Genomic DNA, 23,761 nt, shown 5'->3' with positions numbered 1-23,761 from the left:
AAATATTAATGGGCTCTGACGTCTGTCTCTTCAATTTTTGTATTATAACATACTCCGATAGTTTAACACAAGCGTATTCGAATGACCACTACTTTGTGTTTTCCCTAACCTTGAAATTCGTGTTACTCGAGTCACAGTGCTAGTAGTGTGTGGTGCACGAATTCAATTCGGGGCCATTGCAAAGCTGATGCCAGTGCACATGTGTTAAGCATTCTCATGAAAATTTTCAAACCCCTTCTAGTTATCTATCATCAAAAAGACTCGGACGAAAGAAACAAAGAAAAATCCATAGTACACTACTCCGTAGATACATGTGCTTCTAGTGCTCGATCTTGGAGCTTCGAGCAACACCTTTTCCACTTGACTGTACCCAAGCACTTCAAGTTTGATACGGTCACTTTTGATCAGAGGAATTTTCCGCTTTTACTGTAGATTCAACATTCTTCTTCCCCAAAGCATGGAGTCCTCGATGCTTCGCTGCCCAGATCTTTCCTTCTTCCTGCAATTTCGCATCATCTTCACGCTTCAGACTGGTGCCACGCACGAAGAAGACCGTAATAAAGAATGATACACAGGAAGATGTGATCATGAAGTAGTAGATATTTCGAATCCCATGAGCTTCATAGGTTAGCATATTTAGTATTTCATGGTATGGGTGCGAGCTTACTATATGCGTCAATCGCAGCTGACTTTTCAGATGCAGTGAGATCTAATACGCCAGAACTGATTCGTGTAGGATCAGAGATAATTTTTGATAGCACTGAGGAAGACACGACTGATGAGAGACTGGTTCTGGAATTTAGAAATATTAGTTCTGAAAACGAAACACCTAGGACAATTTTTCATACTCACCGAACAGTATTGTTGAGAATAGCAGAACAAACAGAAAGCGCAATGGTTCCACCTAGAAGTCGAATGAAGTTTCGAGTGGCTGTAGCGACAGCCATTTCGTTTCTTTTGACATTGGCCTGGATAGCAACAAGGTTTGTTTGCAGCGTCTGTCCAGAGCCAACTCCACTCAAAATCTGGTATCCGATTACCTTTGCAATAGATGTGTTGGACGATAAAGTGGATAGTAGGCCACAGGCAATGGACCAGATGAAAAAGCCTACCCAGATATTGACAGTGTAGTTCCCAGTCTTTGATACTAGGAAACCGGAGGTGAAGGACACAATACATTGAGTCACGACAAGTGGGAGAAGGAGAACACCGGATTTTATCGGAGAGGCGGAGTAGACAACTTGGAAGAATTGGGGCAACTAAAGAAATTTCAAGGTTAGGATGACGAAGTTGGTGAAGTGAATTATATTAAACTATGGGGCCGGGCTCACGTAGTATAGATTGGCATAAAACATGCAACCCGTGAAGAAGGCGCCGATCAAGGCACCGGAGACAGTCGAGTTCTTGAAGATATGCACTTGTACAGTAAATTAGCGATGCAAGAGGAAGGAGTGAAATGCAGAATGACATACTTGGGATGAGCGGGAGTGTTGCAAACTTCAACTCCACCAAGATGAAAAGACCGAAGAACACAATACCCAGGACCAGTGGTGCGATTACTCCGGCTGAGCTCCAGGCATACTTGGTTCCTCCCCTGAGATACAAATCAGTCTTTAAACTTCCCTAATGAGAAGCTATATTGCACCCACCATGAAATTGGCACCAAGATCAGGACAGCAGAGATGATCATAGTGATACACCCTAAGTAATCAATCTGCTTGAAGCGGGCCTTGACATTTCCCTTGACCCTCTTCAAGGGCAGAACCAACAAGACAACGAGAATTGATATGGAGGTCAAGGGAATATTGATATACTATTATCACTGTCAGTCATAAAAGTCCAACAAAGTCAGTACTTGAGTAGATGACTTACAAAGCACCATCGCCAGGTCACCTTCTCAGTGAAAAGACCACCAATGAGGGGGCCAATTGAGTTTGACAATGCAACCACAACTCCAATAACACCTTGATAGGTACCCCGTTTCTCCAGGGACACAACATCGGAGACAGTAATCATGACCGAGGTCAAGATACCACCACCACCGATTCCAGAGATTGCACCTATAAACAGGCATTAATAAAAGAAATAATGACGAGAGCAGTCTACTCACGGAACACAATAAGCATGATCATGCTTGTTGATACGGCAGATAAGATAGACCCTATCAAGAAGAATCCCATGCTACTGAGAAGAACGATCTTTCGTCCGAAGATATCCGAAAGACGACCATATAGTGGTTGACATGCAGTTGAGGTCAAAAGGTATGCGGTTCCCACCCATGACTCGATAGATGCATCGTTGAAAACACGTCCGAGAGTGGGCAGTGCAGTAGAAACACTATTTTCATATTAGTATGGCCAATATTGAATGACGGTGCAATAATGCCTTACATAGTTTGGTCGATGAGTGCACCTTGATTTCAGATTATGAGGTTAGCCAATGACTGAGTGTGGAATCTTAAGAACAGCTAACCCACAGAACAGAGCACAACTGAGACCCACAAAGACGATTAACAGTTGCTTTATAGGTAATAGATTAGTCTGATCTTGAAGTTTGCCTTTCTCATTCGCAATGGGCTCCTTAGGAGTGTCTTGTGCCTCGATTTGGCTAGGTTCATCTTCATTCTGGGTCTCTTTGACATCTAAATTGTGCGGGTCTAATGTGCTGGTGCTTGCGGGTTTGGAGGACCCTGGAACTGGAGATGAATGCCCAGTCATGATCGGAGTGGGGCGCCGAGAGCTTGAGATCGAGTGATTACTTTTATAGAAGATGGAAGGATTCAAAATAACCCGATTACCGAGGATTTGTAGATATGAAAGTGGTTGATATGGAATCTAGATAGAAGAAAGAGTAGAGATCTAAATTGCTCTGGAAGAAAAACGGTGTGTTATCAGACAGAATTTTCATTTCTCGAGAACATCGGATTAAGATCCGATCCATTGTATTCAAAGACGGAGCTCCGATCTTGATTTCACGGTTAATCGGCTTTTAATCGAATTGACAGTAACCTTGTAATCCTTGCAATCCTTGACGTCCGAGAGTCTCCACACTAGGAAATCATCGCCGAATCGGAGTTATCTTAAATCCCGGTTTCTTTCACCTGATAAACTAATCTAATCTTTACGTGGGATAAAACTAAAGTAGTATAATATCTACTGGATTTTAAAACAATAGATTGCTATAATCGGTTATCCCATAACTTCAAGTTTTATTCACTCGGGGTTTGTCATATCCTGCTTCATACAGCCCTGGAGGTTCAAACCTTGGAAGTTGGAACCACGTTCTTACCATACACGTGCATGCATATGAGCTGGCTAAAAGGAGAGAAGAAATCCCAGTTTGAACATGCATTATCTATGACTCGCGCTTCATCCAGTGCATTGATCTAGAACACTCAGATCTTCAAGTCGCTGCCGATCTCAGACTAAATCCAAACTTCAGACGGCATAGCAATCTCAGGGAATAAGATACCAATTACCCAGATGTCAGTAGCTACTATAGAGGATGACATCTGGAACTTGAACATCTGAAGGTGGGCAAACCTTGAAAGGCTAAGTTTCTAGTCTGAAGGCACCAATTAATTTTAACCCCGACTACAGTTTGGTGCATATTCAAATATTAAAATTCAAGTTCGTACAGTTGGAATAAGCCACTGGCATCTGGGTAAGCACTGGCATTGATCCAAAGGTAAAATCAAGTGTACTCACAATATATATTTGCCTGAAATCGGGACTCGAAGGTAAGCTTCAAGTTCTCAGGCTGCTTCCAATGTTCGGGCTCCGAGTCGTATGCACGAGCCGACATCTGGAGGGTCCACACTTGGATAAGACCAGTAAATATCAAGAAACAATGCCAAGATATGATCTTGATATTGGGTTAATATTCTCAAATTATTCAAATATTCGAATGGAGTTAGGTACATGTAAGCCCCATGGTTGCAGACAGTTGTGGAGACAGCGGAATACAACAGTCGTCACAAATCATGATGAGCTCTTACTCGCCAACCTCTCTGTCTGCATCCCACTGTACCCACCTCATGATTGACCAACTCAGAGTCTTTTGGCGTATCCATTTACCCCAGAAAAAGAATGGAATCCAGCAAATAAGAACACCGCCACAGATTGCAGCCATCTCTCCATAAGCAACATTATAGCCATGCTTGTCGACCCATGGGTTGGTATAGAATCCTAGCAGGAAGCCAAAAGCTGACTTGAATGCCAGCTGAGTGACGACAATCTCTCCAGCAATGGGACGATAACTGTCAATCGTGTACACAAGGGACACATTAGTTGCTTGTGTAATCGTAAAGTTAACTAGAGTAGGTTAGAATGAATTCAGGTTTCATGTGGACGGCATCTTAATACTGACTTAGGCCAATTCCAATGGTGGGAACAATCCAGTGCATCTTGTATTCGATGCCACATCCGTATAGAGCCAACGCAAGTGGGCCCGTGATAGCCCCAACCATGATAGCTGGAAGTCGCATTTCTGGTTCACGAACTCCATTATTCCGTCGTGTGAAGAAATCCGCTACCCAGTCCGAGAAGTAACCTCCGAGGAAGATACCGAAGAAGCATCCAATAATTCCCGAACAAAAGCAGAGACCAGCCTGCCACGCCTCAAACCCGTATGTGGAGGAAAATGCTGAGGAAACGTTTGAAGTAATGGCTGTGATGAATCCGATCGTCACTGACATGACGAGAGTAGCCCAGAGGACTGGCGGAAGGATCAGTAGACCGACAGGTCGAATCATCATCTGCCATAGGGATTCCTCGGTATATCTTCCATGGTATAGCTTGAGACCTTGAAGCCAGCCTCTATCCCCTTGAGCCTGCTCAGTGGAGACAACCTCTTGAATTTCAGATGTTCCTGCCTCCTCCGATTTTGTACCTCGATGAACTCTCTCACCAGATGCTGTCAGCAAGGTGATGGAATCTGTCGGAGCCAGTGTTCTGTTGTAGGCTGTCTCGGGGAAGGTTGCATAGACAACCAGAGTGATACTACCAATCAGGGAAATTGCAACGTAATAGATATAGCGCCATGGGTGATACTTGACAATAAAGCCATCCACAAGAGCGCCCGAGGCAACACCTAGGTTGAGAGAAGCGTTGTAAAGGCTAGGATAATGTCAGATGTGTACAGCGACTTAAATCTCCATGTGATACTTACGCAGTAAGCGCACCACGCTCGTGCAGGAAGAAGAGATCAGCGATAGTGATCGGAGCCAGACATTCTGCCGCACCAGATGCAAAGCCCATAAGGATTCTTGCCACAAGGAAATTCGCATATTGTGTTGCGACCGCACACCAGATCGCCGTAATTGTGTAGAGCGTAAACGAGGTCACGTAGGCAGCGCGGCGTCCGTACTTGTTGATGAAGGGCATCCAAACCAGATTACCCAAGCCCTGGAAGAGCGCCGTGCAGTTGAAGAAGTAGGCAGTTTTGGCGATTGCGCCCGAAATGCCGGTCTTTTCCCAATCAGGGAAGAAGTCCTCTGCAGTCTGTATAATCGCGAGCGTCGGACCAGCTGCAAGGAAGTTGCAAAGAACCATAGCGAGACAGACCGCGATCGCTGTGTATAGTTTGAACCATCTTGGCCTTGTAGGAATCAGTGGAACGCGTCATAAGAAGATAGTGATCAAGATGTGTTACCAATTAAGAGGGTCCTTTGGGTCGGACGATGGTGTAGGAACTAAGATGACCTCATTGGTCTCGGAATCTCGAAGGCGTAGGTGACCAAGGGTCTTGGTTTGTGCTTGGCGACCCTTCTCGTCGCGCTCGGCCTCGTAGGGCTCAACTTGCATGCGGGCCATTTCAATCAATATGTGCTGAGTAAAGGCCTTGACGATCACACCTAGCATAGGAAACCGTCATGATTTATACATCATTTACTCACTTGACGAGAGTATCCTGGCTCTATCATGCGGGGCCCCACATAATCTGGGGAAGCTTGATGAGCATTGAGGTCCACTTCCCGGGGTGGAGGCATTGACTTCGAGTTCGTCGGTTCTGGCCAATGGTGAGCTTCTTTCACATGAAAAATGACACGAGTCATGATTATTGGAATGATGCCAGGGGATTTCACTCCCAATCCAGCTTCTAGACAGCAGGGATGGTGGCCCTAATACTTCTGACTCTAGACTTTTGAGATTGTTCCACTTTGATACTGATATGAGACTCTTGGCGTCAGGCAAAGAGAATAAGAAGTGCCATATTATTGTTTCAAGCCCCTCACAGGGATCATGATTATCTAGCTGTATGCAAATCACTTGACTGATTGAGTCTTCGAGGAAGTGGAGGGCAAGTCCCGATATTGCGTGGACAAAGAACCGAATGGCGGGCGTGATTAGTTAAACTTGCATGAAAAGAAGAGTTTTAGGTTTATTGGTCTGTGCTTGAAGCCTACTCGGAGTTCTTGAGCCATTCAAGCACTGAGATGTCCAAATTGGCCCCATATAATTCCGAGCTGGTGGCCCGTCGAGGTCCAATGAAGTCAATGATCTCTCTATTTCCAAGATAATATTACATATCTTTATTATTTGAGAATGACCATTCAAATGGTCCAAATTCACTTTTGCCTTGTCCTGCCATTGCTGCTCTTCTCGGCTATTTTTCTCTCTGTTTCCTTCATGCCTTTGGAGAAGAAACTTGCCCCTGTGTCTCATGCTGCTCTGCCTCTTTCCTCCACGCAGCGGCAAATCGCCACTGTATGAGTGGACCACCTAGTGCGACAAATTGAACTGCAGCACAGATGGTAAATGTCACCCCAACCCCAACGGCATCGATTAATGGCATCACGAAACTTGTGCCTCCTGCGGCGAATAAGCAGCGTGCAAGATTGATACTAGCACTAGCAGCGGCACTTTTCTCATGATAAATATCAACAAGATAGGTCATTATGACAGACTGCATGGAAGCCACAGTCCATCCAGTAATGAAGGTGGAAATTATTGGCACGGCGATATGAACTGAGTATTGGATAGTCCAGCCGAACAGGATCAGCGACAAGCATTGAAGAACGGAGAATATGGGCACAAGTCGCAGGCGTGCCTTTTCAAGAGGGAAGTCTTCCTGCTCTAGATTTTGTGACGCTTCTGTCCCCGCCTCGATGTTCATAGCTGACTGAGCCTCGTATTTGACTTTGATCTTTCGATAGTCTAGATCCAAGATCTTACCAGTAATCAGAGTCCCAACCATCGAGCCTACGCCGTTCGCGATGAAAGTGAGACCAATCTGTATCTCACTCAAGCCGTATCGATCCTTGAATAGAGATGACATGGCGGTGATGCTCATCTGCCATACAGCATAATAAATAGCGAGGAAAACTATGATGGGAGCAGCGTGCTTGCTGACAAGAATACGAAAAGGGCCTGTAAGATTGATTCGCTTTTTTGGTGTCGAAGGAGGAGTGCGTTTCCGGTACCATTCCACCGTTGTTGTCTCTTTGTAGATATTCAATGGATATCTGGCGATCAGGCGAGATGGGACTCGACTGCCATTTGCGACCACAGACCGAAGAGTCTCCGGCAGCAGTATCAACAGTGCTATCAAGAAGACCCCACTGTAAATAACAAGAAGCCAAAATATGGCTCTCCATCCCAGCGTTCCTGCCAACGCACCTCCGATCACTGGTCCGACGGCCACCGGGACTAACAAGCCTGCTTGGAAGATGCCCATGAAGCCTCCCCGCTCAGCACGGGTAGTAATGTCACCAATGACACCTGATCCAATGGCTATTGTGCTAGCACTACCCGTGCTTTGCAAGCATCGTAACACAATTAACATCGCATAATTTTTCGCTTCTGCTAGTCCAATACATGCACCAAGGAACACGATGAAAGTGAAAGCGTATGCAATTCGACGTCCATTGACGTCAGAGACAGGTCCCCAGAGACTAGGTGCGAGACCTTGAAAAATAAGATACGATGTAACCGTAAGATCAATGAGCTCAAGAGAGACATTCATATCAGTTGCAATAGTCGGCAGCGCCGGGAAGTAAATGTTGGATGCGAAGCCGGAGACTGAATAATTAATTAAGATTCCTGTATTTTATGTGAATTTTAGACTTACATGTTGCCGCCGTAGAAATAATCACAATAATGAGCCATTTTTGTCTTTGGTCGAAGATGCTGTAAGGTGGTTCTGACGATGCTCCAGGTGGTGTTGTGGAAGTGGTAACCGCAGAATCAGGTTGTTGTTGGCTGTCGTCAGGTTTAGACATCACTGGGTATTGGGTGTATGAAAAAAATGTATGAAATATACTGAGCTAATAAATGAATGAAATAATCGAATGGTAGTATGCTCTTACGCATTTGAATCTGGAAATGGGAAGCTCATACTTTATAACCCTGGCTGAGATGAGGTATTTGGGTGGCGACCGGAGTTGAGTTCGGAGTTGAGCATATACTACCGGAGCTGAGCCTCTCAACTCCGTCACCTCCGTAATTCCAGACTATGAACATCAGATGGAACCTTGGAAGTATTTAAAGATGCAAAATAGATGCAAAATACTGGAATTAGACTTGTATTGAAAGAAAATTCAACTCTTTTCTGTTACTCTCACCTAACAGATACAGAGAATAGAAAACAGCTATGACACTTGGCAAAGATGTCCCAGACTTCGGTCAACATTTCGCCGTCCTGAATTTGGATTGGATGTCGATTCTCATAAACGCTGTTCAAGATACAGACGAAGGGAAAGCGATGATTCAAAGCTGCACTCGCTGGAATGATGCAGTTCATCAACAACAGCCACGCCCTTTGACCGTTTTCTCAACTCTCGCCTTCAACCGTGGAAAGCCCGAGGTCGACGCGAATACACCCTTCGGTCAACTGATTGCGCCATTTGGGGATTTCGAAATAGGCTCCGCAGACGTTCAAATAGACCCGAGGTTCACAATTGATGAAGAGGATATGATTCTTCACAAAACTAGATGGTCTGCGACTACTGGTAATTCGTTGGAGCAAATTTTGAAGGCGCAAGGTATCGATACCGTCATCATTGTAAGCATGCAGGAATCATATGTTTAAGAATGGCCAGAGGCTGAATGATAGAAATAGTCAGGAATGACCCTTTCGGGGGTTGTTATGAGTACTGTGTATCGATTGTTTGATCTGGACTATCACATCTATGTGATTGCGGATAACGTTATCGAGTTACCGTTTGATCAAACTTCGATATTCTCGACAGTATTGCTCGATCAACTCATCCCAAAAATGAATTTGAACGTCGTTTCTCTTGATCAAGCTTTGTCAGCGCTTGGGAGAAGCCATCAGAGGTGAAAGCTTCAGGCTTTGGATGAATTCATGACCATGAATCCTGTGTTGAGACATTTTCGGTGTCAGAAGATGTACGTACATATGTTGATGTTTTGCCTCTCATTGGGGGTATTTTAGTGGAAAGGGGTTTCAATTTTGAAAAACATTGAACGGGAGTAGCTTATCTGCACCTTATCCACCATGAGTGCAAACTGTGACCGCATAAAGCATGGTCCCAAATTCATCGATGTCTTCTAGCCAGTGATCTACTCGTCTTCTCCGTTTAGCAATACTAGGTTCATCCATATCCTCGGGTATTGGCCAAAGTTCATCGATAGTGAGTCCTTTCTCCGTCCACTCTGCTAGATGAATATTGTATTCCCTTTCCCAGATACTGCGAGTTGGTGCTTGCCATAAAGATTTACTAGCAGCAGCAGGAATGCCAGATAGCTCTGTTCCTAAGAATGTAGGAACATCTTCTTGCGCAGACAGAACGCTGTCAAAAAGATACATCACATATAACGTTCGCCGTTTGATGTCTGTCACGATCCACTCTTCCCATCTTGGACGTGTACGTTGCTGATCAGCCATACAGATGAGTCCTTGCTTGGACGAAAGATGAGCAAGGGTTTGCAGGCTCATCATTGCTGGTCGCAGGTGAGTCGTCGTGCCTGGATCAAGCCTGAAAAACAGGACTAGGCAGTAAATTAGATATGCTTGAAATGCACCCAAAAGGCAAAGATCATCGTAGCCAGTTGAGGATTCAATAATATTTTGCATCTCGCGTTGAATCATCATCATGGCAGTAGCTTCACTTCCCGGTAAAGAAGTTTCGCATATGCGAATCAAGCTTAAACATGTAGTCAGTGGCGATCCTACCGGTGATCCAGATATTTGGGTGTGGTGGATGAACGGCAGTATCCTCCGACCACGAGCTGCAATGGCTGTGTATGACTTTAGCGTGCGAAAAATGAAAGCACTGACGCCAGCCGGATATTGCTTGATATGTTGTCCAGGTACCGGGATATAGGGGTTCATCCAGCGAGTTGTGATCTCGTCAACATTGATAGGACAAAATAGATCAAGGTTTGAAAAGTCAAGTCCAGCATCTTCTGACGTTGCAGGTGTTTGATTGAGACGGTGCTCCACAGGAACCGGAGCAGTATTTGTATTCACGTTCACATACTCACGTTCGCTCATCGGTTGGGCTCTGGATATGGCGTGAGCCCACTCGTCACCTCCATGCGTAGACAATCTACTACCCGAGCTGAGAGTGAGCATATCTGGTAGAGACTCGGGACTCTGAGGATTTGCTTCACTCTGGCTTGGGGTCTGGCTTCTTGAATGAGCGACTTGAGGGTATACACATGAGATGTTGCGCTGACTGCATCTGGAACAACCTGTCGGTTTCCGGTCGCATTTTGCCTTTGCTGCTGAGCATTGTTGGCAAGCTTTCTGCCGGGAATTGGCATATCTCGTGGTCTTCATTGGACCTGCCAGTGCCAGTAGGCGCCAAGTCGGGTGAGGAGGTTCAATTTCAATTTCGAGTTCAACTTCAGTCTGAAGATATATTCCAACCTTGGAAGGTGCAAATGAGAAATACTAGTTGGACCCGCCTCCGAGTCTTCAAGTTTCAATCAGTTGAGTCAAAGTCGGAACTTAGAGTTCTAAGTTGAGTATTGAATTTCACATTTCAAGCGTGAATATCCTAGTATTTATTATTGTAAGCGATAAACCAGATAGATGAAGCAAAGATGTGCAGTAGACTTGTCCACCTGGGCAGAGTGTTGAGAGAGGAATGACTAACCACCTGGGCAACCTTGGAAGCTGCAACCAACTGGTCAACTGGGACTCCAAATATGAGGTAGTACCTTGTGGCTGGACGTCATGGAAACTATTTCAAAGATTTGTAGGTAATGACAATGATCAGCACTTTTAACTTGGAATGATTCAAACCTCAAGCATTCCAATGTTGGTATTTATAGGCTTGAATCGCTTGATAAGGATCCCTCAATTGGTGACTGGGCGGGGAAATGATCTGCGGAGAATCGCCACGATCAACTTGACTTGCCCGCCCTACACTCCGCCTTCTTGACTACTAGACGTTCCTTTGCCCCAGGCTGGTCCTGATTCTAGAGATTCACTTTCTCTCATTTGTTTCTTCTCTGAGAGCGTATGATTTCCCTTCGACTGCGCGTGCCTTCTGTGAGCATGCCATGTCAGCTCTGAAGGATCTCTGATCATTTGAGGTTTATCGCTTTACGCCGATCTCCTTCGACGAGGCTGTGCCTTTCTTCCATACTACTGCTTACTATTTCTTGCTTTGCGAAAAGAGAGATAAATAACAATGTCTCTCCTTCACAATGAAGAGTAAGTGGATCTCGAACCCCTTATCTTCCTGTCCCATGTTAGTGGGACTCTTAGTGGGACGCGCTGCTAACCTGTCTGATTAACAGCTTCACGATCTGGCAACTACGATCCTCCTATCTGTCTACAATCAAGGATGGGATCGGAGACCGCTTGATCAATGTCAATAACTCAGTCCTCAATACTCCCGGATTCCGTGCTGCTGGCTGGTCAACTGTTTCCAATGCTGGCATCGCATCCTCCCTCAAGCGCACCTACTCCCCACCGATTCCTACCACGGCTGCAGTGTCATCGGAATACTATCGACTCGCCGTCCGAGATGCCAACGCTGCACGGGATGAACTTCAGGGACTCGGCCTAGAAGATGGCGAGGATGAAGAAGGGGGAATGGTTACTGGGAAGAGTAATCTGGATCTTACAGGACGACGAGCCCAGGATCGAGCTGCGAAGAAGAAGCTTCGACGTGATCGCCAGGCCGAGGCTCAACGACAAGCGGATGCAGAGGATGATGACAGCAGTGATCTGACAGATAGTGATGACGAGGAGAATCCACGAAGGTTCGTTACTCCAAAAAAAAAGTTGCATGCAGTCCTCATACATGTCTTGTGTCTAACTTTATTTCAGGTCAACCGATCAAATCGATTTCCCCAAGATGCCCATCCGCCGCGATCGATCCGATTCCTCTCCAGTCCGTGGGGCCGAACAACGAGAGCGACCTGAGCTCATGATCACAGCGCCCTCGGCACAGAATCTTGCGAACCATTATCGGACAGGTTCCCTTGGAACATCTATGAAGGGTACTGAGGGACGAACACGGCGGGATACAACAACGAGCAGTGATTTGTCGACCGACAATGAAGTCGATGTCCCAGCATACAAGCCAGGACAAGTGCAATTCTCGACCACCAATGAAATTGTCGAGCGACCTCGCAGACGACGCGAGAGGACTGGCAGTCGAGGCGCTGACAGCATAGTCTTAGAAGACTTGCAAGAACAGGACGAGGATTCTGGAGCGGAGTCCGTTGGATCAGCTATGTCATCTGAATTCGATGCGACAGCCGGGTCTGGCTCATTGCTATTGGCAGGAATGGGTATGACTGGTACTTTGGACTCATCCTCACCTGTGGCTCTCATGCATAAACTGCCAACAAACACGGGACCTCAAAGTCACTCCCCACGAAAGTCGAAGACGGTCCCAACTCCAGAGCTGTCAGATCTTCCGCCGCCACGACCTATCAGCACCATTCAACCAATCAGTTTGTTGACTCTGCAGATCAAATCCCGTGCACCAGCCCCCAGTAACCCAGTCGAGAGGTTCATGGTACTCTCTGGGTCAGGGCAGGCCGACCCATTGTTCCTCAAGATTTATCTTCCTTTTTCGTCCGACCCAGAGGAGCCACTGGATTTACCGCTCATGCGAGACTCGAAACTTTCGGACCAGCCTGCACCTGTTACAGTCGCAGAAGCGATTGGCCTGGCCCTTTGGAAGTACTCAGAAGAGTCGCGTACTCCGTCTTTGTCACGCGAAAAGGTTACTGTGAACCGCTGGGCATTGAGAATGGTAGATGATGGCGAGGTAGAATATGACTTCCCGGCATTGGGACGTACACTTCCGATGACGGATTTCACCTCCAACAATAACCAAGCTGCGAAGGCACGTGGACGCTCACGAGGAAAGCCCTATGACGAATTTGCCTTAGTTGAGGCTTCTCAGGGCGAGTTTGAGGAGAACGAAAGACTTTATCCTCAGTATAGCGCGAGCGCTGACACGGAAGAGAGCGAGCCACCGGCCAATGCCAATCTCGGAGTGCCAGCTCCTCAAGTCGCAGTTCAGAAGAATCTCTCAACTGGGCGTCCAAACCCGATTCTCGGTCAACCGTTCCCAACAGCATTAAACAATACCTTGACGCCTGCTGACCGACCGGCGGTGCCAATCTCACATGCGACACCCCGTCTGGGGGTCTCCAAGACACTGAAAATTCGGTTCCTCAACCTTGAAGGGTCTGCACATGTCATGACTCTCAACACCTCCACCGATAGCTATATTGCAGAGATTTTAGATACTGTGTGTAAACGCTGGGGGGTTGGACAAAGGGAACTATCTTCTCAAGGTCATGGGATCAAACACAGTGGCTCCGCTTGATCGGACCGTGGAAGCGCTGGCAGTGGCAAATATCACCGACCTCGATCTTTTCAGGCGCCGTTTTGGGGCAGGCGCTGGATCACCTGGTAGCTCATCGCCGAATGCACCGCTGCAGGTGGACAACACTACTAGCAACCCTGCGACAGTCAAGAAGGGCAAGAAAGGAACCAACACGCTTCCATCGTCGACCCAGAAACAGGATCTCATTGGAGGCTATTATCGTCGCTACCACGTCTACCGCAAACAACCGATGTCATTTACTGCTTCCAACCATCGTATCTTGACATTTGATAACGACTACATGCATATCGTACCGGGGGAAACGGGCAAGACTGGTTCTGATGCGAAGACTCGGTCCATCAACTTCAATGACGTGGTCGGCTGCAAGGTCAGTCGGCGACATCCTAAGAGCTTCCGGGTTGTTGTTTTGCGTGGCAACGATGCTACCGAGCAGAAACGGTATGACTTTGAGGCTCGCAATGCTCTGGAAGCTGTGGAGATTGTGGATGAGATTAAGAAGAACATGGCGCATTATCGCATTTGAGTCTGATGCTTCTCAGGGAAGGGTTCCAAGGTTATGGCGTTGTGTATCTATGATTGCAATCAATCCAAGCATTCCAACTGTTCAAATAAACAAGGATTCAACTGTAGAGAGGCTTATTCCTGATAATGGGAATGGAGATAGAATGAATGGTTCGAGCCTTGAGCTATCTACATACAGCACTGCGACTGGTAAAAATTTGAAGAATCCTCCTAAGCCTCATTTTGGAGATTCCCTCGAGTATGCTAGAGTGTCTCAGTAAAGTCTCGATTCCAGGTTGTAAGTGGTTGGATGAAATATTCAGTGCTGCATTCTTCTATGATTTAGTCATTTCAAGTTTTCAGCAGCACTGTAGGCAAATATACGCACACTTCCCTTTTTAGGAATGATTATATCAGTTACTCAAAGAGCTTTGTGTTCTTTTCGCTGAAGCTAGAATTAATTGAACTTCTGGACTACTACACGACTTGTTTTGGACCTTGCCTGGGAAACAGATCTATGACACTAACACAGCTGGCTGGACCCAACTCCTAGTACTCTTTCTTCCATACCAATTCCCAACAAAGTATCTCATATAGAAATGAAACCACCGTTTATCTTTTAACAGAAAAAAGGTAAATCATCCCTAATTGGGGAAAGGCGTCCGTGGACCAACATTTTCTTTGCCAACCTGTGCAACCCTTGCCATCCATTGTAGGCCTTCATCGATCGCAATGGTCTCAGCGATCGCGCTGATACCTCGTGAAATTTCGAGTGAGTTGATGGTTCTTGCTGTAGTGATGCCTCAGCTTGCTAGATAACGTAGAATGCCCCCTTCAGTGCCCCGGTACTGCTCTGAACAATGGAAGCCGGTGCCCCTTCAGGCTTGGAACCGTAAGCAGCTCGGGGCTTTTTGGTGAGTCGCTTTGAGTCCTCAGTACCTGGCCGCTTTGGGCATGCCATCTTCATGTGGATATCACAACCGTCCTTTCTGGCGAAAGTCTTCTCGCAACATTCACATTGATGGGACTTTGGGCAATTCACCCGGCTGTTATGGGCCTTCTATAGCTCAGGTTTCGTAAACTTCCTCCGACAAGCAACGCACTCAAGGTTCTCTGGAACGTCCACTCTGTTCGAAGGCGTGTTCCGATTCCCAGTCAGCTTGCAGAGAAACTCCCACTCATTGGCTATCCGCTCCTTTGAAGCCTGAATTTGATCGAAGAGAGAGACAAACAGAGATGTGTCATCCTTTTTAGGTGCGATGTTGTCTTTGAAAAAGGCGCAGACCTCCGGCACATCCACGGAGTAGAATTGACGAGGATCATCAGCGTATATCACGGTGTTGATTCTCGTCGAACACTCTCAAGAAAGAATTACGCTGTGTTGTAGTTCCATCAAAGCCGTTCACGACAACCTTCAGTTTCTCCCCATCTTCCAAGGCATCAAAAGCATATCCGAGATACTCAATCACCTCCGTATCAGGGCCAAAAATTCATGGCTAGAACTGTGGACGAAGGTGTAGAACCACGGAGCCTCCTTGATAGGACCTTGCCTTCTAGTACTCCGCAAATGTGTTTTGGGCCCCCTGGCCCTTCTTGTTTTTCTTCTTTTTCTTCTCTGTTCGAGAAGCTGAGGCATGTGGGGGCGGCACATGCCATGGAAGGTGGTGGGGGTGAGGGCTGCACTGTAATATTGATTGGTGCGAAGATATTGTTTGTCTAGAAAAAGAAAGAAAGAATTAAATATTAGATGAATAGTTGAATAGTTGAATAACCTAGAATCTAACTTACACCCTGGCCATAGGTGTTAATGACCGGGCCAAGAGACCCAGACCCAGTGACCAGCACTGGGATTTGAGAGGTAGATGATGGTGGATTTGGTGGTGGAGGAGGGATGAAAGGAGTTGATGCCTCCTGAGATTGAGGCTTCAGGGCTGGGGATTCTTCCCCTGGCATTCAGGGTTACCTTTATCTAAATAAGTTAGTTATAATTTTGGTATCTAAGATCAAAGGTACTATTGTGACCCCGAATGCCACAGTCTTTGCATCTCCATCGATGCTTGCGCTGTAAGAGAAGAATTAGTATAATATTTAAAAAAAAATGGGTCTCTTACCTTCTTCTTATTTGAAATAATCATAGCATTGGATCCATGGATGCCTCATTGGATTCAGCCTCACTACTGTAAAAGTAGATACCTCAGGCTCTCCACCATCACTGGCTGGAGCTTAAGAGGGAGGGTTTTGAGGCCTTGAAGGAGACTTACATGGAGAAGATGACTCTGCTTGATTTCCTAGAAGCGAGAGCTGACTTGAAGTTGCAGATTGCGCTAAGAACCTTTTTACGTCCTCGATTGCACATAACATGTCTGACGAAGTGTAAGAGATCGCAGCAGCCTTTCTCTTGGCTTTGTTGACCGAGGCGGTCGCTTTGGGTTTCTTAAGCGTGGTGATGAGTGGTTGGAACGTTGGAGATGAAACTGTGGAGGAAGAAGTTATTAAAAAGAAGAAGTTAAGGAAGGGGAAGTTCAAAGAAGTATAAATATTAAGTAGGTTAGATTCCAAGTTCAAGAGTCAAGACCAGTGTTAAAGTAGAGGAAACTGAGAAAGAGAGAGAAATAACTATAAAGGTAAGTAAAAGGTTAAGTAAGAGGTAAGTAGTTAAAAGGTAAGTAACGTACTTCCCGGTTGATCTGGCCACCCGGTTGACCTGGCCACCCCATCGAAAATTATCTTTCAACCACCCTACCCACTTCAAACACCTACCATGCCACCAATTCGCAATATTTCGGCCGAAAAAAAGCCAATCAAGAGGGCAAGATCCTATTAGCCATTAGCGATATTCGGAATGGCCGAATCGATTCTATTCGCGCTGCAGCGAAGCTATACGCAGTACCCCGCTCAACGTTACAGACGCGTATACATGGCCAAGCCTCACGCGTTGATTTACGCCCATCACGCCTTAAGCTGACCCAATTTGAAGAGGTTTCACTTACTGAGTGGATTATCTCTATGGACTCCCGTGGAGCAGCGCCTAGGCCAGCTACTGTACGAGATATGGCCAATATTCTACTAGGTGCGCGTGGTAGCCACCCCCCACCTACAGTTGGCAAGAATTGGCCATCAACCTTTATCAATCGACGTGAAGAGATTCGGACACGAGTCTCTAGGCGATATGACTACCAGCTTGCTTTGAACGAAGACCCTAAATCAATTCAAGCATGGTTTACAACTGTACAACAAGTGATCGATGAGAATGGGATCCAACCTGAGGATATTTATAACTTTGATGAGACAGGCTTTGCGATGGGGCTTATTTCCACACAGAAGGTTGTAACACAAAAAGAATACTACGGTCGGCGATCTATTTTACAGCCTGGAAACCGTGAATGGGTAACTGCAATTGAAGCTATCTGCACAGATGGCTATTCATTACCACCATGTGTGATTTTCAAGGGAAAGGTTGCTGTTGCAAGCTGGTTCGATAACCTACCAAAAGACTGGCGATTTGAGGTCTCAGCTAATGGCTGGACCACTGATAAGATTGGTTTACGATGGCTAGAAAAGCTATTTATCCCATCAACAAATTCACGTGTCCGTGGTCGTTTTCGGCTATTGATTCTTGATGGCCATGGTAGCCATCTTACACCCCAATTTGACCGAATCTGCACTGAAAACAACATTGTCCCACTCTGTATGCCTGCACATTCATCACATCTATTACAACCACTAGATGTTGGTTGTTTTGCAGTGTTGAAACGTACATATGGTCGTTTTATAAGCGACCTTGCACGTACAGGCTATAACCATATCGACAAGCTTGATTTCTTAGCTGATTACCAGCGTGCCCGGCAAGAAGCTTTTCAACCAACTATTATTCAGAGTAGCTTCTTAGCTACTGGAATAGTACCAATTGATGCCGAAAAGGTGCTTTCTAAATTAAATATCTCTCTTCGAACACCTACACCACCAGGCAGCCGACCAAGCAGCAGATCTAGTCAATTTACACCCAAAACACCTAGAACTGTGGTTCAGCTTCAAAAGCAAGCTTCAATGCTTAAAGATCTTCTAAAACAGCGATCAAACAGCCCTCCAAGCCCGTCGAAATTGATGCTAGATCAAATCATCAAGGGACACTGTATATCGCTACATAACACTGCGCTACTAGCACAAGAAAATGCCAATTTACGTGCAGCGAATGAGAAGAAACGACAGAAGCGTACTCGATCAGCTAGGCAGATACCCTGTGAAGAGGGCTTGACTGTTGAAGAAGGCCTACAGCTACTTACGCAGGTGGACTTGCCTGTCGAAGCACCTGTGGTCGAATCACACACCCAGGTTGAACTACCTATTCAGCCGAATCAGCCAGCCAAAAAGGCTCCGCCTAGGTGTAGTGGGTGTCGAGAGGTTGGCCATCGCATCAATGTATGTAAAAATCGTATTTATAACTGAATTTATCGGTGTTGGGTTAAAATATTTGAATTTGAATTTGTCTAATGGCGATGGGTGCGCGGTCCGACCGGGAATCACGTTAAGTTAGTGGCTTCGGGCTTGTCGAGGATTGACAGGCCCTCATCGGGTTCAACCCGTTACATCATGATGTAGTTTTTCTAGTTGAAGCTCAGCCACCAAGGAAGCAAGCTCAACTTGATCTCTATTGGTTTTTTTTTCTCTTTATTTCTTTTTTTACAACACTTTATCCTATTTAATTAGAAGAGGGGAAAAGCCTCAAAGAACCCTTCAAAAAAAAAAACCCTCTTCCCCCGGCAAACCGGGGGGAGAAAATTCGAACCTACAATCCCCTGTAAATTCGGATAAATTACCGGAAACAGATGCCTTACCATTAGGGCAGCCGATCGAATTGATATCTTGCCCATTTCAGTTTTTAAGCGTGATATAATAACTAATTAAAAGAACTCTAGTTAAGTAAGAAAATTAAGATTTTATAACTTTAATATATGTATTAACATTTTTTACGTATTTTTGGATTCCTTTAATTTTAAGGTTTAATGTTTATTATGACTTTTCCAAGGCTAGGAAGGAATATAGATCCTAGTCTTTGATAACCCCTTTTAGACCTCAAAATTGAAGATTTTAGGTTGTAATTTCGAATTCAATAATACTGATATCGATTTGGCCGGCTGGCCTAATGGTAAGGCATCTGTTTCCGGTAGTTTATCTGCATTTACAGGGGATTGTAGGTTCGAATCCTGCGTCGGTCGATTTTTGTTTCTGAAACGGAAACTTTCGCCACAGAAACGCTTTTTATATGATTTTTTAGCAGAAAAAAAATATACAAAACGAAACTGAAACAACTGATCTAAAGAACCGCCTACTATATTACCTAGTTTAGTACGATAAAGATAGGATAAAGCACTGGCAGAGAGAAACCAAAAAAGACAAGAAAAGAAAACCTCGGAGGATTCGTTGCTCTGCGGGGGTTCCAGGGCCCCTGGGGCATCATAAAACCTTAAGGAAGACATATTGTTAAAGCCTACCTATACAGGAGGTCGAATTTGATTGATTCAATGTTAGATAGTAGCCGATAACTTGAACTTGATTGATCGAACTGCCACATGCAGTGACTCGGAGTAGTACTAGTAGTACATAAGATAAATATATCATGACCAGCTGTCACAGGCTGAATCCCTGAAAGAGTACAGGCCTTGCCTGTACAAAGCTCAACCATCCACGTGACCCATAACATTCCTCCTCTTCCTTGACGAATCGTGCCCGAAGTCTACTTCTTCTCCTTAAGCTTCTTTTTGTACACAGTTCGTGGTCCGAGTAGATTGAATCAAATCCGCTTCTGCCCTTCACACCAGCCTAGTACCGCACACTTTCAAATAGGTACTAATTAGTAAACTTCAAGTTTCAATAACTAGGTGCCTCATAGTCAATATTCAATCAATTTTACTTACATAGGTAGGCAAGGATATACATAGATAAAGAGAAACCAACCTTAGTACCTACAGTGAGGTCCCCCCTACTGAGTAAATAGGAAGGTGATAAATTACGTGTAATTTATGTAACAATTTAACTACATCACGTGTACGTTTGAATTTGTCGAATATGGGATTATTCAGCAATAATAGCACCCAATGGGAGCGAGGCTTCAAAAGTGTGTATGTGTGTAAATTTCTGCCATGTCTGGTCTGTAATTTAGTTAGTTACAGTGTAGGCTTACATAAGCTGGCAACGTGATCCACCAGGTCCGACAGAATTATCTAATCACACACCTTTTCATTGATGGTAGTTAGTTAAGGTTCGTGCTGCGGGTTGAACCCGATGAGGGCTTGTCAATCCTCGACAAGCCCGAAGCCACTAACTTATCCTGTAGTTACGATCGCGCCCGACCACTTACGTAATCGTACGACCCCACACGTGATCCATGGAACGACATACATTCCCCACACATGTACTATAGCTTCCTCTTCCTTAAGCATGAATGTAAACTGCATGTCGGCCTATATCGTTCTGTTTCAGTCTTTATAGAGCCCTTCACAGCCACTACAACTTTTACAGTTGTGTAAACTAAGTGTAAAAAAACCTAACTAACTAGGTAACTATCCAAGTTTATTCTACAATACATACACTATAGCATTTACATAATTTAATACCTAGTTATTTCTTCAAGTTATAGCTATATTACTAAAGGTTTAATTAGAATATTCATAAAACATCAATCTTGATACATTTTTATTACTAGTAATTCAGAAATTCATACATTCAAAGTTTTCCTAGTACTGATCAAAACTAGCCTCTAGATTCAAGTTTCAAACTCATTAAATCATCCACCAAAAATAAGTACTAGTGGAATAAGAGGTAATGAATACACATGTGCACTCCGCTATCTACAGCTTAGCAAATAGTAGTACGACCAGTAGAGTCCAATAGACGTCTAGTAGCTTTATCTTGCAATTAGAGTGTCTGTTTAGCGGAGCTTTCCACTGCCCAGGTGGCAGTGACTTGACTTTCCAAGTTTCGCTACTTCAAAGGGTACTCAGTCTGCACATATGCGCGCAGCGCTTCGCGCAGCGCTGGGACTTGTACTCCATACTAGACAACTAACTACACCGAGCTCAGGCTCTCTCTTTTCCCTATCCTCTACTTTATAATAATGCCCAGGTGGACAGATAGACCTCGTTCCTTCCGCAACTTCACACACTGGTCACAAAAAAGAGAAACTTCCCCCGGGGCGTTTCAGAAGATCGAACCTTTTTTCCAAACTTGGAAGGTGCGTCAAGTCTCTTTCCACACTTTCAATGACATGAACGGCCGTCGCCCAGCCGTGCCAAGAACACTGTGACACCAAGAACGTATGTATAATATCTGTGCCCTGGTTGGATTGATCTGTCTTAAGAATATATGAACTGACTGTGGTTGCTCTTTGGTTGAGTCATTGTCCAGTGATCCAACCCACCTGGGCAGCACTGTCAGAAGTCGAGACTAGGGTCCAAGACCCGTCCCGCAGGGGCAAATTGACACCCAAGACCTGCGGGGCTGGGGGATAAAAACCCCCCAACCCGACGGGTCGGGGGCATGGGGGAGCCCCCACAGGTTTTGGCCAGGCCCAATTCGACTTCTTTATGTATAATATATATATGTATGAGGCTCGATTAACTTATAATAATATATGTAAATCCCTCTTTATGATATTAGTAAGCTTTAAATATTTACAGTACCTAGGTAGTAATATTAAGACTTTTTAATCATGACAGTCACAAGTGGTACCCTTAAGTGCTCGGCAGCTAGTATGTATTGAGAAACTTGAATTTATACTCCGTACATGAATTCCGATAGGTACCATGCGGGAGATTTCTCAGTTTGGAAGATGTGGAAGATGTGGAAGATGTGGAAGATGTGGAAGATGTGGAAGATGTGGAAGATGATCTGGAGATATTAGTGGTTTGTAAATAGTAGTAAATAGTTTGTAAATGGTAAATAATGGTAAATGTTATAAGCTGTAGCTTATAGATGGTTTGTAGATTGAAAGATGAAGGAAAAAACCTTTGAAGAACATGAAATCTTGGAGGTTGTAAAGGAAATAATTTTGGAAGTCTTGGAGTCCTTCTGGAGGAAGGTATGAAGTATGAAGCTGTTTTTAGGGCTAGATGTGAAAATATGGGATGCAAATATCATTAAAATGGTAGTCTATGTCTTGAATGTATTAAAAGTATGATTATATTTTAGTGGTCTAAGATATAGATCTCTTTTTTATAGATATTTCTTTTAATCTAAAATTGAGAATGGAAAATATATTCTCCCTGAAAATGTTTTCTCTAAAAAATACGATAAGTATACTAAACTAGCTAAAAGACCTGAATTAACGTTCCAGAGATATCATTATAAATATACTATTTTCGAAACTGAGAATTCTCCTGTATGGTAGTATGCACATCAAGGAGACATAATCTTCACGTAGCACATGTGCGCTCTCTTCTTACCCTAGGCACCCTCAGCCTCACAATGCGACCGTACATATAACTGAGGACCTTGAACATATCAGAGTTGAATCAAGCACTGTGTTTCGTCAAGCCCATCTACACTAGTAGTTCAAAAGTCTGTGGACACTCCATATTCCAGCCCGCACCCCACCAATTTGAAAAAACCATAATAAATCGAATTTTGCTCCAAATTCCATGGAATTTTTTTGACAAATTGAATAAATTAATTCATCATGATTAATTACACTAATATTTGGTGTAATATCCCCGCACTCGGCGTACAGCTTCAACTCTGCGCGGAAACGATCGAATAAGGCTGTCTATTGTATGCTGTGGTATTATCCACCACGCTTGTCGTAAAATTGTATGGAATTTGTCCCATGCAGCTAAACTGCGACCGGTATGTCGAAAATTAGGCTTCAATTTTAGAAGCTTGAGTTTAAGTAAGCGCCAACATGGTTCAATTGGGCTGAGGTCAGGGGAATGCGGAGGCCAATCCATTGTATGAATTCTATGTTGCATTATGAACTCCTGAGAGCTCTTAGCTATATGAATCGGTGCGTTATCTTGCTAGAATATCATCTCTGGGTTATAATGGTCTAATAGGCCTTCTTATAGGGCGTCTTGATAGGAATTTACTGAAAAACCACCTCTTGGGGACTCTGGATCACATTCCATAATAATCAAATCAGATCTACCACCAATTCAAATAGCTGCCTAGACCATTTGTGCGATATCATGCCCTGAATTCATGAAATTGACTAAATCTTGGCGATACGCTTCAGATGATAGTCGAAAAACCCATTCATCACTCGAATTTGATTGTTGATGCACGGAGTATTCATCTGAGAAGATTAACCGCTCTGTCTCCTTAAAATTCCGCCATTTTCGACAGAATTGACGTCGGTGTAGAGCATCATCCTTAGTCAATGGAATTCGGCGTCGAGATTTCCACTTGCGTAATTTATATCGTCGTAATACGCGATAAATAGTGGATTTTGAGATACTAATCTCTCCAGTTGTAACCTCC

At 44.7% G+C, this 23,761-nt stretch overlaps 7 protein-coding genes across 7 annotated transcripts; 2 read left to right on the top strand and 5 right to left on the bottom strand.

The window, feature by feature from the left end:
* Positions 1-394: 394 nt before the first annotated feature.
* Positions 395-2,717, bottom strand: N7483_003937 (MDR family MFS transporter; the record flags this gene model as incomplete). The annotated part of the gene is made up of 10 exons (XM_057087374.1): positions 395-618; positions 668-792; positions 853-1,259; positions 1,332-1,417; positions 1,473-1,594; positions 1,650-1,813; positions 1,873-2,060; positions 2,111-2,337; positions 2,391-2,412; positions 2,477-2,717. The coding sequence occupies 10 exons, from the start codon at positions 2,715-2,717 to the stop codon at positions 395-397; spliced, it is 1,806 nt and encodes a 601-aa protein (XP_056947203.1).
* A 1,276-nt stretch (positions 2,718-3,993) lies between these two features.
* N7483_003936 (putative MFS transporter) lies at positions 3,994-5,813 on the bottom strand (the record flags this gene model as incomplete). The annotated part of the gene is made up of 4 exons (XM_057087373.1): positions 3,994-4,313; positions 4,369-5,117; positions 5,170-5,598; positions 5,653-5,813. The coding sequence occupies 4 exons, from the start codon at positions 5,811-5,813 to the stop codon at positions 3,994-3,996; spliced, it is 1,659 nt and encodes a 552-aa protein (XP_056947202.1).
* An 814-nt stretch (positions 5,814-6,627) lies between these two features.
* N7483_003935 (putative MFS multidrug transporter) lies at positions 6,628-8,200 on the bottom strand (the record flags this gene model as incomplete). Its single annotated transcript, XM_057087372.1, has 2 exons — positions 6,628-8,021; positions 8,071-8,200. Coding segments are annotated over 2 exons (1,524 nt in total), but the record flags the coding sequence as incomplete, so codon positions are not given.
* A 392-nt stretch (positions 8,201-8,592) lies between these two features.
* On the top strand, positions 8,593-9,030 carry N7483_003934 (uncharacterized protein; the record flags this gene model as incomplete). Its single annotated transcript, XM_057087371.1, has 1 exon — positions 8,593-9,030. The coding sequence occupies one exon, from the start codon at positions 8,593-8,595 to the stop codon at positions 9,028-9,030; it is 438 nt and encodes a 145-aa protein (XP_056947200.1).
* A 420-nt stretch (positions 9,031-9,450) lies between these two features.
* N7483_003933 (Zn(II)2Cys6 transcription factor domain-containing protein) lies at positions 9,451-10,746 on the bottom strand (the record flags this gene model as incomplete). Its single annotated transcript, XM_057087370.1, has 1 exon — positions 9,451-10,746. One exon carries the CDS (start codon positions 10,744-10,746, stop codon positions 9,451-9,453), a length of 1,296 nt encoding a protein of 431 aa, XP_056947199.1.
* Positions 10,747-11,605: 859 nt separating this feature from the next.
* Positions 11,606-14,312, top strand: N7483_003932 (Sin1 family protein; the record flags this gene model as incomplete). Its single annotated transcript, XM_057087369.1, has 4 exons — positions 11,606-11,628; positions 11,715-12,182; positions 12,250-13,708; positions 13,737-14,312. The coding sequence occupies 4 exons, from the start codon at positions 11,606-11,608 to the stop codon at positions 14,310-14,312; spliced, it is 2,526 nt and encodes an 841-aa protein (XP_056947198.1).
* Positions 14,313-15,101: 789 nt separating this feature from the next.
* Positions 15,102-16,243, bottom strand: N7483_003931 (uncharacterized protein; the record flags this gene model as incomplete). Its single annotated transcript, XM_057087368.1, has 3 exons — positions 15,102-15,279; positions 15,394-15,647; positions 16,079-16,243. 3 exons carry the CDS (start codon positions 16,241-16,243, stop codon positions 15,102-15,104), a joined length of 597 nt encoding a protein of 198 aa, XP_056947197.1.
* Positions 16,244-23,761: the final 7,518 nt, after the last annotated feature.

This window comes from Penicillium malachiteum (genome assembly GCF_028827825.1).
Source record: "Penicillium malachiteum strain IBT 17515 chromosome Unknown utg000002l:1.0-8849297.0:1.0-8852440.0, whole genome shotgun sequence".
NCBI classification, from domain to species: Eukaryota; Fungi; Ascomycota; class Eurotiomycetes; order Eurotiales; family Aspergillaceae; genus Penicillium; species Penicillium malachiteum.
This window is presented reverse-complemented; position numbering and strand designations above follow the sequence as displayed.